At 37.4% G+C, this 13,868-nt stretch overlaps 2 protein-coding genes across 8 annotated transcripts in view; one reads left to right on the forward strand and one right to left on the reverse strand.

The window, feature by feature from the left end:
- SCAMP1 (secretory carrier membrane protein 1) overlaps positions 1-5,613 on the forward strand; it is a 44,254-nt gene extending 38,641 nt beyond the window's left edge. Inside the window, exons 8-9 of the mRNA XM_040090575.2 lie at positions 694-811; positions 2,395-5,613. Coding sequence (XP_039946509.1) covers positions 694-811; positions 2,395-2,559 — 283 coding nt within the window. The 3' untranslated portion in view covers positions 2,560-5,613. The remainder of the gene's footprint in view (positions 1-693; positions 812-2,394) is intronic.
- A 4,556-nt stretch (positions 5,614-10,169) lies between these two features.
- The window catches only part of LHFPL2 (LHFPL tetraspan subfamily member 2), a 117,807-nt gene continuing 114,108 nt past the window's right edge, over positions 10,170-13,868 (reverse strand). For 6 of the 7 annotated variants that reach the window (XM_040090207.2, XM_040090206.1, XM_040090208.2 and 3 more), the window contains one exon: positions 10,170-13,050. In XM_040090207.2, coding sequence (XP_039946141.1) covers positions 12,794-13,050 — 257 coding nt within the window. In that variant the 3' untranslated portion in view covers positions 10,170-12,793. The remainder of the gene's footprint in view (positions 13,051-13,868) is intronic. The other variant, XM_058424089.1, reaches the window with a different exon arrangement.

Consider the following 13,868-nt stretch of genomic DNA (forward strand, 5'->3'; position numbering starts at 1 on the left):
AATCTTTCCCATCTTAATGAGTAGGGTTTTCTTCTTAAGGCAGCCTGCTTTTTTTAGTTGTCAGGTCTGAAACTCTTCTGGTGTCTGTTGGTGTTTCAATTTTGAAGAATGGGGAAAATCTTGAAGTAGATACTTGCATACCATTTTCTATTAATTCATCTGATGTTCTCTACTTAGAAAAAATATATTAACGTCAGTTGAGAAAGCATCACTGTGTGGATACAATTAAATGAGTCTTCACATAGAAGCTGTGTCTGTGTGATATTTTCCTGTTCTGTATTTACAGAAGTTAGAAATGGTGTTTTTAGGGATACTTTCTCATCTAGTCTTGAATTCTTGTAGTCTTGAATCAATCTGAAATGACAGTATAACAAAAAAACCTCAAGAAGTTGAGAAGCAGCTCTGATTTCTCCACAATTTTGCTCAAGGATAATAATACTAACAACAATTTTTCATATAGATTCACTGCATTTTCTGCGAAAAAATGGAAATTAAGCTCTAAAAGCATATCATCAAACCAAAATATGCTTATAGAAGATTTCAATGATTTTTCAAAATGGTAGTCAAAATTTTTTCCATGATAGTCAAAATGGTTCAGAGCCAGAAGGTTATAGACTTTTCTTTGGTGAGGTTATTTTTGATTAAATGGTTCATGTGCTGTATAGTAAAATTTGTTCTTTCTCCTTCCTTCAGTGGGTGGATTTCATCTCTTACTGGACTTAATAAGAGTATTCCTGTTGGCATTATGATGATAATCATAGCTGCACTTTTCACAGCATCTGCTGTTATCTCACTAGTTATGTTCAAAAAGGTAAGTTACATATTATTCCCCTTTTTTATTTCCTACATTTGATTTGGATTTTGCTTTCTGTCTTGAGAGAGGCTTTCACAAGTAGTGAGGATTAAATTATATTCTTCAAGATGAGCCTTACCTATTAACAGCTGTACAGTTTTGTTCATACTGTTGTGAAGTTAGAAAATGCTGCTTGTACAATGCAGGTATTTTCTACAAATGGGGAAGAATAGCACTGAATTAGAGAACCTGAGAGATAACCTGACCACAAAGGAGTAGGTGAATGCACTGGACACTGTGATTGTAGCTGTAGGTGCCAGGTTGTCCATCAAGCGCAGAGAAGTGTTTCACTCAAATGTTTGCTAACTTTCACTCTTACCAAAATCCTTCCCATTTAAGTCAATAGAAGAAAGAGATGCTCAGCACCTCAGAAGAGGATTTTTATATCTCTGTCTCTGTTTTTAAATATTTTATTGCCAGCTAATGATGCAGGAGCATAAAAACTCAAAGAAATAAACTCTTTTTCTGTGGTTACTTTTGGGGAATTTCCATCCAGAAGATCTAAGTATAGATACAGATGCACTAGTAGATCACTGAGATAAATGCAACTGAGAATTATGATGATGATGTGCTCGCTGAATTCTAGTAATTCAGCCTGAGTTAGTTAGTTTTAAAGATTTTACACATACACAAATTCTTTTGATCTGTTCACAGTAAACTAGAAATCTTGGTATTTTGGTTTACACACAGGAGTGTGTGTCTGGAGATGTCCTTTCTTGTCTTCTGTAGAAATACTCTATAGAAGGGAAGAAACAAGCAAGGAAAATGTATGGTGGAATATGTTTTTACACTTTTCTTACTGTATGCATCCAGATTATCCAAAAATCTGCATATTTATATATGACTTTGTATATCTTTATAGATGAGAAATAGTCTTACTTATAACAGAGAAAAAAGTTCCATTCATTTTCCTGCTACACTGAAATGGAAATGTCTTTGTAATATTATTTGACAACCTCTTTGTGACTTTACTGAGTCACAAATAGCATTTGAATTTTAATACTCAGGTAATTGGAAGTTAATTAGGATTTATTGCTTTTGTTGGTTTTTATTTTGTTATATGCCATATTGTTAAGAGTGTTTATAAGTCATATTGTTTATTCCTCTGGTTATTATGCAGAGCTATTGGTCATCACATTAGTTTTGCAAATGTGCACCTGTGTAATTGGGATATTTTGAGATTTTTAATATTCAGTCAGAGTGTACCTCACTCTTGTAACCAGTCAGAGCAAGTAAAATGTTTCTAAATATTGTTGTAGAGAAGAATTCACCAAACATACATCACACATTTTAGTAAACACGATCAGACCCCTCTGAACTTGCGGGTCATCACATGTATCCCCCACAGTCAAACTGTGTGTGCAACAAGACAATGAAAAATTCAGAACTTTGGGGGAAGAAATTCCATGTTTTCATCTCTGGATTCTCTCAAGCACATGAACAAATCACATTTCCCCACCTCATGCGTTTGAGACTTTGCTTTTGGTCTACTCAGAAATGGGAAGCGCGGCACCGTTTTCTGAGTGCTTTTCCCTTTGCAGGTGCACGGTCTGTACCGCACGACTGGCGCCAGCTTTGAGAAGGCGCAGCAGGAGTTTGCCACGGGAGTGATGTCCAACAAAACTGTGCAAACTGCTGCAGCCAACGCCGCTTCCACAGCGGCCACCAGTGCAGCTCAGAACGCCTTCAAGGGTAACCGGATGTAGAGGAGCAAAGGCACCACGGTTCTCTTCAACTGTTCTTTACTTTGCAGTCATTTACTGTGTTCCCTAAATGCCTAGAAATTCACACAGCGTGTTTGTCTCTTCTGCAGCTGTGCATGGGGTAAATGGGAAATGTTTGGTTTATTTTAGTATAAGTTCATTTATTTTAAGAAGACCATTTTTTCTCTTCTTTAACGTTGAATTCTGCGATGTAAAGCTTTCCATATTTTATGGAGGATAAATAATTTCAACAATTGGCCTGAGAATGAACTGTGGTGTATAATGATCAAATCAATGCATTAAGAATCTGGAAAATTTTTTTGGCAATTCACTCCAGTGGTTTTTTTTAAGTTCAGGAAAGCACTTTGGATTAATTATTTTTCTTTGCAAGAACTGATTTCCCTATTTCTACCATAAGAAGTGGGGTAGACTGAGAGATACAGTTAGGTTTTACTACTACTTTTGCAATTTCAACAGCTGCTGGGGATCAAATATAACTAATGCAGAGACTATAAGTTCTTTTCTTGTTTATTTTTTAGGTAAGTCTTTTGATATAAACCTGTAAGTTTGCATGAATACTGTTGAGTTACCTAATCTTGTTTAAGTAGTGTTTTGGTCCAGAATTTACCTGTGCCACTTTATAGCATTTGTATCTATTTCCATGAAGTATTCTCTACCTGTGAGAAATTACTATGGGGCATAAACATTCTCTGTAATAGAATAGTTCAGTTTAAGGAAGTTAACTGGTGATTTAGCTAAATAATTATATATTTGCTATTTTTAACTTCAGTATTCACATATCCCCTGTCCCTCTTCTATGTGCAGTGATATTTTTGTTTTATTTGGGATTTTTTGGTTAGTTTTTTGTTCGGTTTTTTTTTCAAGTATAGGTTTATGTTTAACAGTGGTACTAAATCTCTAGCCTGGACAGTCACTCTGTTTACTGCCTGTCCACAACACTATATATATATACACAGTATTTAATTTTCTAACAGGAATATTGTCTAAAATCAGGCTCTTTAAGCAATGGCATTTAATGATACTTGAATTAATTTTAATCTTAACTCAGCCATCTCTGTGATGTGATTTAAACTATTGGGAAAAATCTTTTAAACTATTTTGATTCAGCAAAGGGAGAAATGTTTAGCTTAAATAAAGTTAAATTTTAACTCATTGAATTGGAGGCCTAAGAGGTTAGATTGGTTCTGAGAAACTAACAATCCATAATGTTACATACCATCGTAATATTCTAGAATATAATACCATTAGGACTTTAGTATAGTTCATATAGTTTTCTCTCCTTTGAAGACCTTACATTCTTGGGTTGCCTCATGAGACTTACATACAATACGTAGGCAGTTTTTCAAACTCTTCCAGAAAATGTAAAGATGACATCCCACAGCCTGTGTAAGTACATACAGTGGATGAAATTAATTCAGTCCTTAAGGTGAATCATATTTAATAACACAGCATAAAGTTCTGAGGCCTCCCATGTTCTGAAAGTGGACTGACTTTTTCAGTCAATCTGTTTCAGTACACTCTATTCATAGTAACAGAAGCTCATTTAAAAAAATACTCCCCTAGCTTAATCCTTGAATCAATAATATACTGTTAGCATGAATTCTTCTATTAGTCTCTCTTCATTTACTAATTTCTTTAAACCAGACTTGAATTTGAAAAAAAAAAAAAATCATAGTTTCACCTATGCTGAAGTTCACATTATTGAATATACTTGCTTAAATATTCTATCTAACAAGGCTGTTACAACATCACAATAGTGGACATGCTAACATTGAACTTAAATTTGTGTGGAATGTTTTTAAAGCTTTTCAGATGAAAGTCACTGTTCTCCGCTGAGATTGGGGATCATCATTCTAGAAGCTATCTATCAAGATGTTCTTTTCATATTTTAAACTTAACTTGAGGGTTGTATCTAGGAACTGTGCTATGGATTACTTTTAAATCTAAGCTTAGGGAATTTATTTGGTATCTCTTGGATGGGAATCCTAGGGACATCATCCTTACAATTCAACTGAAGTTGAAGATTGCATAATAGCATAGATTACTGGGAAAAAAACCAAAACCAAACACATTAGGAATAAAACCTGAACTTGACAGGTAGGCTTTTTTCTCAAATGTTTGAAGGTTTTTTTGAGAAAACATATGTAATGTTCTGTGTATAAGAATTGTTGATTTGTAATATCATGGGTTGAATGTACAGATTCAGGCCTTCTAAGTGAAATTCAGGGTTGTGTCACATGTGAATTCTTTAAACCAGACACCTGTTACACTTTGAAACCCAGAAGGGAGGGGAAGTTTGGTTAGCTTTGACAAGAGAAGGCTGAGATTTGTTAAAATATTTTGTACCTAACAAAAATTGGATTTTATGATCTCTTACTAATCAGAGTATGGCGCCCACTTGAGTTGTTTTTGTAGAATTGTGACAGAGTACAAGGTATGAAGTTTAAACACTGGAATGTCAGTAGTCATTGATCTGTAATTTAGGAGTTGTTTTTATTTATCTGAGGATGTTTGTATATTTTGTAAATTACTAACAATGTTCTGCCATCCTGGTCAATGTCATGGTTCTGTACAAATGCACTTCTTCTGTCCCTCTGTTGCATGTCTGGGTAGTTCAGAAGTTTTGTATATTTATTGTATTAACACAGTGTCATAGAATTAAAAAAAAAGACTTTTTTCCTAGGTGTTCGCTCTGTATAGTTTTGACCAATAATGGGGATTTTTCTTCTAACAGTCAGGGTGATGTGCAGGGAAGATGATCTATGTAAAAGTCTGACTTGCTTTTTATAATTCTGTATATAGATGCTGTATTTCTGCTGAAATGGTGAAGCAAAATGTCCACTATCAATAAATCTGGTTAAAGAGAATTAGTCTGCTCAACTGTTATGAAGAAAGTTCTTAAAATACTTGCAGCTTACCTTCTTGTGATGTGAACTTAGAAGGGTTAAACATGCTCTGTCATGACTGAATGGAATTCTACAGGTATTAAGTGACTCTTAAAACATTATGGAAAGTAAAATGAAGTTGCTGAAAAAAGCTTTGCTTTGGTAGTATTTATTTTCCTAATTTCTGTGTGAATCAGCATGTCTGTCACTGCTGTCCTGCTGTTTCTTTTTTTTTTAAGTCTCTATCATAGTCTGTTGATTTTTTTCATGTAATGTCAGCTACAGCACCTGCTCTCGAGTACTCCTCTTACTACTGGGTTTCCTCCGAAGGGCCGAATGACTTAATCTAGAACACTGATGTAGGTAAGTTTGCAAATGGATGATTCATATTCATGCAATGATACAGTGAACAGTGCTCTGAGGTACAGTCTGGATTACTTTGGGAGATGGCAGATGTATGTTTTTGAAGACACTTTCACATGCATGCATCAATCAGCACTGAAATTCTTCATCCACTTGATCTTTCTTTGTAATTTACAGATCTAGGATGGCAGATGTCAGTAGACTAAGGGAAGAGGTTTTGTACTTTCTTGTAAATGTAAGCACGGTTGGGCCATATTATCCAGTCATGTTTTATGTTTAGAATTGTTACACAATTTCAGTGCTCTTCATGGGAGATAATTCCTGTGGTTTGCTCAGGTTACTTTCCTCAAGAAGTTCTAAGCATTGAGTTGGAAAAGCATGCACACAGTGAGAGAAAAGCATGGGTTAAGAGAACTGTAATTAAAAGTACTCTGTGATACTTCTGAAAGATATTTCTGTCAAGGAAAAGGCACGCACCTAGAACATTTTGGTTATGAATCCATAGTAGGGCACAGTAGGTCAGAAAGTTAATTCGGTTTGATTCAGTTATATAAAATGTGTGAATTAGTTGGTACTTTTTTCCTACAGAATAATTTTATGTCTGCAAATAGCTTTTATTATCATAATTAGAAAAATCAGGAAGATTTACAAAGGAAGTAGTGCAGATCTAGCTCAGCAGCAAAAACCATTGAAACTTTATACAAGGATTAAACTAGATATGGTGTCACATGATAGTGAGGAGTAGAGAAAAAAGGCATTGATAAGGACGTATAACTTGTGTCTCGTGCTGCCATACATTTTATTCTGGAAAGAAAAAATAATTAATTTTCCAGCAGTTTAATGGCAGTATATACAACTCAACTAAAATGTGCATTTTGTTGGATGAAAGTGATTACATTGAACAGTTGTGGTTTTAATACATTTGTTTTTTTGTCTCTCAATACACTTGGAGCTTCCAGTTGACTAATGTGTGTGTGTGTGTGTCTGTGTGTGTGTGTACTGTCCTGCTTTTAGTTAGTGCTCCTTCATGTTCCTGTTCCATCACTCAGATGTGAATGAAAATACTTCAATGCAGTGGAGCTGCTCTTTGGAGTGTTGAGAATATCAGGTTTTACTTGTTTTACATCTGTGGTTTGGGAAGGGAAACTTCCAGCTGGAGAGATGGGAAATGTCTGGGAGTGATTTTTATTGATAAAGTTTGAGGCTGTGTTAGTAAAAGCAGGGCTGGTGCAGGCCTGGAGGGCCTGAGGCTGGCCTCAGTTATACTCAGTTACCTGCACTCAGCATTTCTGCTCTGTGACTGTGCAGCTGGAGGTGGGTGGGCAACACCGGCTGGGGCCCAGGCCACTGTACAGAACAGCTGCCTCTGACCACTGGTGCCTCTGGGCATCAGCTGCTCTGCCACGGCTCCAAGCAGACGATGCTGCTAGTAGATTTTTCGTGTTTATAGCCTAGTTAAACAATTGTTTATGTCTCAGCTGTAGTCATTGCACACATGCTGAAGCATGGTTGCTGTTTCTCAGTGAAGAACTGTTGTCTTTGTTGTGCCTGTATCTTTTCAGAGGAGTGCATGATGTTTTAAAAGAAGAAATGCTTGGACTGGGCAGTGGGGTGACACTTTTTGTCCAAGGTAAGAGAACAACTGGAAATAGTCAGAATCAGAATCACAGAATCAATAAACACTCCTGAGATCATTGACTCCAGCCTCAGACCTGTGTGATTAAATTTGGCATTCTTTCTCCTCTACCTTGGTCAGACCAAGTTACTGATCCCACCACATCTGAGTGGTGCCTTAAGCCAGTTACAGATATTGATTCCTACACTCTCAGAATTTCACTGATATGAAGATATTCCAAATAAAAGGCATTTGTTTGAAAACAAGCTTTCAGTGAACTGCAGAACAAGACAACATCATTATATTCCTGTCACTCTAACACTGAAAATAGACATCCACTTTGTGATTACGATTCTAAATGCAGCTGGAGCTTGGAGAACAAGTTACAAGAATACGGAAATCTGTAACAATACACACAGTTGGAGATTGAACTCTGTGCCATTGTCAACTCACTAACTTTACTGAAAAAGGAAGGTAATATTTTTAGCTGTTCAGATCAGTACTTTGTAATTTCTTTAAGCAGTGTTTTATATTTGGAGAGTAAGTGCTCTACCTATACCTGCTTTGAAATTTGTAAAGTGACTGTGGTAGTGGTGCATTCAGTGGCATCTATCCCCTAACTTCTGGACTACAGATTTCTAAATGGTCCAAGTTGTAACCAAGAGCTGCTTCTCTGAAGTTTAGGAACTGTTAGAAGTATAATTAAACAATATGTGATTAATTAAATGTAAGTTTAATGGACCATTGCAACTGACAAATAAGTGACAAATAGGTGACATGCTGACTATTCTTTAGAGAGCTGAAAGTCATGTTCCTGGTTCTGCTATAGATTGTCTTTGTAACCTTTTTCTAGTGTTTGTCACATCACTGCTGAAAGCTAAAACACACTGTGGCAAACACCATTTAGAAAAATCTGTGTTTGATGTAGCAATATTTGTTTCACAACTGTTACTATCCTTTTTCATGAGAAAGGAAATGCAGTGCTTTAGTTGCAAAATGAAACACGTTTTGGCAGTGCTGTGTTCAATTAGAAAGTCTCTTTAATGCAACTGTATTCTATAACACATAGTTACAATTTCAGATCACATACTTCTGATCAGTAAGCAGTAATAAGTGTTTAAGTCAGATGGGAATCTGAAATACATCATTGGACTGGGATCTTAAATGTTACTAAAGATACAATCGAAGCTTGGCTTGGTTCAACTTGTCCAATATGCTTGTATTAAGGTAGTCAGACTCCTGTTAAAGTTCAAAAACTCACATTTAATTGAAATTTAGATTAAAAAGAAGACATTAGGTACATCATTCATGCTAACAAATGTACATAGTGGTGAGTCAAGAACAGAAAAACAGTACCACAAATAAACCATGGCTCAAAACCTACTGTAGCTGGATCACTGCAGCTGCTCTTCCTATACCAAGGAGCTGTGTGTGCATTGCTGACATGCTCTGCTTTTGTTGGACTCTGCCCTTTCCTTGAGGTGCAGACACCAGTGCCCATGGCTTTCAAGGAAGGCCTGAACTCCTCTCCTTTTACCACTAGGATGTGGGAAACTTCAGTTGGCAGGGTAACAATGATAAATGGAAATTATTTGGCTGAAAAAAAAAAAAATCTCAGAATCCAGAGAACTTTATTAAAGTAAAATAGATACAAAGGTGATATAGACAACCCAGAAATAGCTCAGTAGCAATGTTTTTTGCAGTGCCACATTACAAATAAAGCACACTAGGAAACCTTGCTGAGCCTTTTCAGCTTTTAGAGTATTAATGGCCGGAGGTGGACACAGCTGCACACTGTGAGTGTCTGTATTCTGAGTAATTCAAATCAATCTAGAAGATATTTTTGTTAAATCTTCAAGCTGCTATTTCTACTCTTTTATTGATCTTCAACATCAGTGATTTGATTGTGTTACTCTATATCCACACCACCAAACTCCAGCCACTTCTTCCCTGGGAAGTCCCTTTTCAAATCACTCGTTTAAAAGCAAAAACTAAACTGAACTAAACTAAACTAAACTAAACTAAACAAAAAAAAAACAAAAAAAAAAAAAAAAAAAAAAAAAACACCAAACAAAACAAACTAAACAAAAAATACCCCAAAAACAAAACCCACCCAAAAAAACCCAACAAAAAAACCTAAATAACCAAGAAAACAACCAAACCCGCCCCACAAAACCCATTCCTTGTATTGCACATCTCACACAAGTCTGTGTATATATATATATATATATATATATTTAAATATGCTACAATTAAAAAAAAAAAAAAAAACCAAAAAAAGGTCTATGGCACTTTATTGAATATAAGTTTAAGAAGCTGATGAAACCACAGATGTTTGAAGAAATCTTCAATACCACAAAACAAAGTTAAACTGAACTAATTGGCACACAGGTTTTAAAGAATCCACAGCAAACTCCTCTAGATCCTATGCAGTGCATGTATATTAAGAAGCAGTTACACTCTGCAGCCCCCTCCTGAAATCAATTAAATTAGCTTTAAGCTGATTTTTCTTTTTTTCTTTCCCAAAGTGCCTTTGAAAGCTGCTACTGAGGAGAACTTCAGGAGCAATTTAAACAGCTGTGAAAATTAATGAGTGTACCCTGCACCTGAAAACCTCATCCAGGAAAAAAAAAAAAAAAAAAAAAAAAAAATTTGCAATATATACCACCTTATCACTTGCTAGAAAAACAGAACCCTGAGAAAAGAAATTCTTACTATTTCTCCTCTGTTATTTCTTTCCAGCCTGTCTTCTGTCTGTGCTATGTGATGAACATGGATATTCTTGCAAGTTAGTTAATTATGCTGTTGCAGAGCAAGCTGATAATATACCGGCAACAAGCAAAAAAAGCTGGTTCTTCTTGATTATTAATGCAAACAAAAGCAAAATGTGCCACTGAAAATCTCTCCTTTGTATTTAAAAAACAAAACAAAACAAAACAAAAACAAACAAAAAAAAGTACTATTGAAATTTTTTAAATGTCATGTGGATCACAGCAGAGGTCAGCTAGTAACATGAATGAAGGTTGCTCATTGCTTACTTCTCAGCCAGAGCAGAGTATGCCCTCTCGACCTTTGTAAGAACTGACCTGATTCTGACTAATCAAGTGCTTAAGCCAAAGCAGCATTTTTCACCCTAATACTGTGTCAAGACCTGTTGGCAGTGGTGACCCACCTAAGTAAGTACATTACTTACTAGTTCACTCTTAGCTGGTTGGTATGGTACTCATACAACTGCTTGCCCTCTCTGTCCCAACTGCAGGCCCCTGAGGGCAGGGCAGAGCTGAGCTGGAGGCCAGGTTCAGTGTATGCTCCAGCAGGGGCCCAGGAGAGATGCCTGGAGGAAGCCTGGCTGGACCCCAGGTGCAAGCTCGGTGCATGTTCTTCAGGTCTTGGGGGTGTGTGTGGGGCAGAGCCCACGAGACAAACACAGGTGTGGACAGGGTGTGTGGGCTGTGATTTTCACCCTCAGGCACTGCTTTGTGCTGGTTATTTTGCTTTATTAAAATCTTGATTTGTGCAGGCAGTTGGTCCCAGACCATAACTTTTGGAGAGGATTTAAATTCAATATTTAAAATAACAGTGAGTTACCTGTTTTAAAGCAGAAGATGGTGGATGTGGGTTGCAGGGGCAGGTGAATGCAAGGAGAGACTAGGTTAAAACCATCCCTTTTTGAATACAGAAGTGGACCACGTTGCACTGCGTCTCAGAGATCACCTGTGTGTGTGTCCAGCACGCAGGCTGCAGGTGCCATGGGCACAGAGGCACAGGCTGGGAGCTGCTCTGTGTCTGGTGGGCAGCGGGCGCTGCATGGGGAGCCCAGCTCCGTGACTTCACCTGTCCTCCAGGCTGCTCCGGGCCCGCCGTCAGGACTCCTGAGCAGCTCTTGTGTTGTGAAGCACGTCAGCAGTGCCTTGAAAGCAGCTACCTACCTGGACTGTAACAGCGATTTTTAATAACTTAATGGCACATCTTAAGGGACAGACCAGGCAAAAACAGTCTCTGCTCTGTGTAATAGTGAAGCAACACTGTCATTGCATGATGTTAAACTACTAAGAAATAAGAAAAGGAATCTAAACTTCACCTAGTATTTCATTAGAACTACTTCTTGGATGAATTATCCCCAATGCTCCTATGGCACAGTTTCATCATTCCTTTGTTTGGTATCAGAAGTAGTTCTAGCAGGTGAAGCAGCACCACAAATAACACAACCAGCTGGCTTTGAGAAAAAAAAAAAAAAAAAAAGGCATTTGTGGCAAGGTCTGTTTAAGTTCTGCTGATTTAGTTGGAAAAAGGTCTACTACTACTAGGCGCACACACACACAAAAGAAAAAAACCCAACAAAACAACAAGTATCTTCCCAGCCACATAGATTTCATCAAGGCTTCCTGAAAATTTTTAATTTCCTAAATACTCATGTGTGTCTAGGTCATCAGACCAGACAAATCTGTAGACTGGGAATGATGTTTCACTGAGGAGAGGAAAAAGTAACACTGTTGAAGTGTAATGTGAAATAGTTCTAGGAGAGGCTGCAGCCCAGGTAAGACTGATGCTGTGGGAAGCTGTTGTCTGCTTGCAACTTCAGAATTTTTAATAAAGGCTGTAGAAATATTTCAGTTTTATCTGAATCAGGTGAGAGCCAGTCTAACAACAGCTTCTCTGTCTAGTCAGTGAAAACAATATTTACCTGCTAAGTAACAAGTTTTACACACCTTGCACTCTAAGTTTCAAGAGAGAGAAACCTGGCAGGGACTTGACTTTCTAGATGCCTAAAGCTTGGTGTAAACATCAGCTTTGCCCTCTCCAACATAGAGTTAATATCCAGGAAGGCACTGTACTTTCCAGGAAGTTCAGTACCAAAAAGCACCTCCATGAAAATGGTACCAAACCAGGTGATGACGAAGAAATATTCACCAGTGAGGGGAGCCCTTGGAAACAAAGCCTCATTAAAATAGGCTTCTCTTTTGCTTAAGAAAAGGAAGAACAAATGTGCTGGTTTTTATTATTTTAAACCCAAATTCTTCAAAGTGACCAAGGTGGGTTAGGCAATCCGATCAATCAGAATTTGTCTGTTTTAACAACATTCCTGCTATATACATGTGATTACTCACATCCCCAGTCGGATTAATATATTCCACTGTGTCCTGATCACAGAATGAAACTAAAAATATCCCCAAGTATTTACATTCTGCTTTCTTGGGACCCTTTCTCTGATCCTCATTGCTCAGCAAAGAAGAAAGACCCTTTCAGTAGTTCAGGGCTGGAATGCATAGGGCTCAACCACACAAATGGCAAAAAACAGGTAAATGGATCTGCAGATAAAGATCCAGGTGCTGGTATTTTTTCCCTACTGGAGTTAAAGGAGGCAGATAAGGTTTTTTCCTTCTTCTATTTCTTCTTGCACTTTGTCACTGGATGTGGCTATTTCCGCTTGTGCCGAGAAGACTGCACAGATGAACGTCAGAACCGTGCCGCCAATAGCTGTGTAGAAAGCCCAGCCCAAGGAGCAGTCTCCTAGTTTGTAAGCAGAAGCATAAGGTCCACAATAGCTTATCGCCTTCTGGCATCCCCAACCTGCAGGGTAAAGTATCAAGCCTAAGATAAGGAAGAGCCCTAAAAACAAAAACAGAAAGAAGTTTAATAAACAGTTATTTAACACCAAATGCAGTACATCTATTAATGGTTATTTATGGTCTCCTAAACTTGTAATTTACCAGCATTAGGAGAAAACTGCCATCTCATCCATCCAACCTTCCTTTACAGATTGTTCCCTAGTATATACCATATCGTCTTTTAACTAAATTTGAAGCTACCTTGTGATTTATGTTGTGAAAGGCTTGTTTTTTATGATAATGGCCTAGTTCCTTATTTTAATCTCTGTACTCCTCCTACATCCTTTGCTCTCACACACTATTGCTACAAATACAGAGCATGCAAAATTTTCAAGCATCACCACCTACTGCTTATGCTACTACTTCTCAAAAACGTAGGAATACTTGCATCCACTTTTAATTTGGTATTTAGCTAGTCCTTGTTCAGCTTCATTTAGCCATTCACCATATACATGTTTGCTTTTTCTCCTCTGGATTTTGCCTACATTGATTTTCTTGCCTGGAAAAAACAAAACAAAACCAAACCCCAAAAAACCAAAAACCCCCAACAACAACCAAAACAAACAAAAACCAAACAAACAAAAAACCCAAATCAAACCAAAAAAAACCCACCACCAAACCCTCATACTTCTGCTTTTTTTGGCCACATTAGGACACAGCAGAAAAATAACACTGCCAGTCGACTAAGCTGCTCTCATGACAGAGGGATTCTGGAGTCAGCCTCAAACAAACAAATCCAAGTACCCACAGCCAGTGAATACGTAACCCTGGGATCCTCCAAACAGGCAACTGACTACTTCAGAAGGAAAGCACTTTTCT

This window comes from Hirundo rustica, chromosome Z, assembly GCF_015227805.2.
Source record: "Hirundo rustica isolate bHirRus1 chromosome Z, bHirRus1.pri.v3, whole genome shotgun sequence".
NCBI lineage: Eukaryota > Metazoa > Chordata > Aves > Passeriformes > Hirundinidae > Hirundo > Hirundo rustica.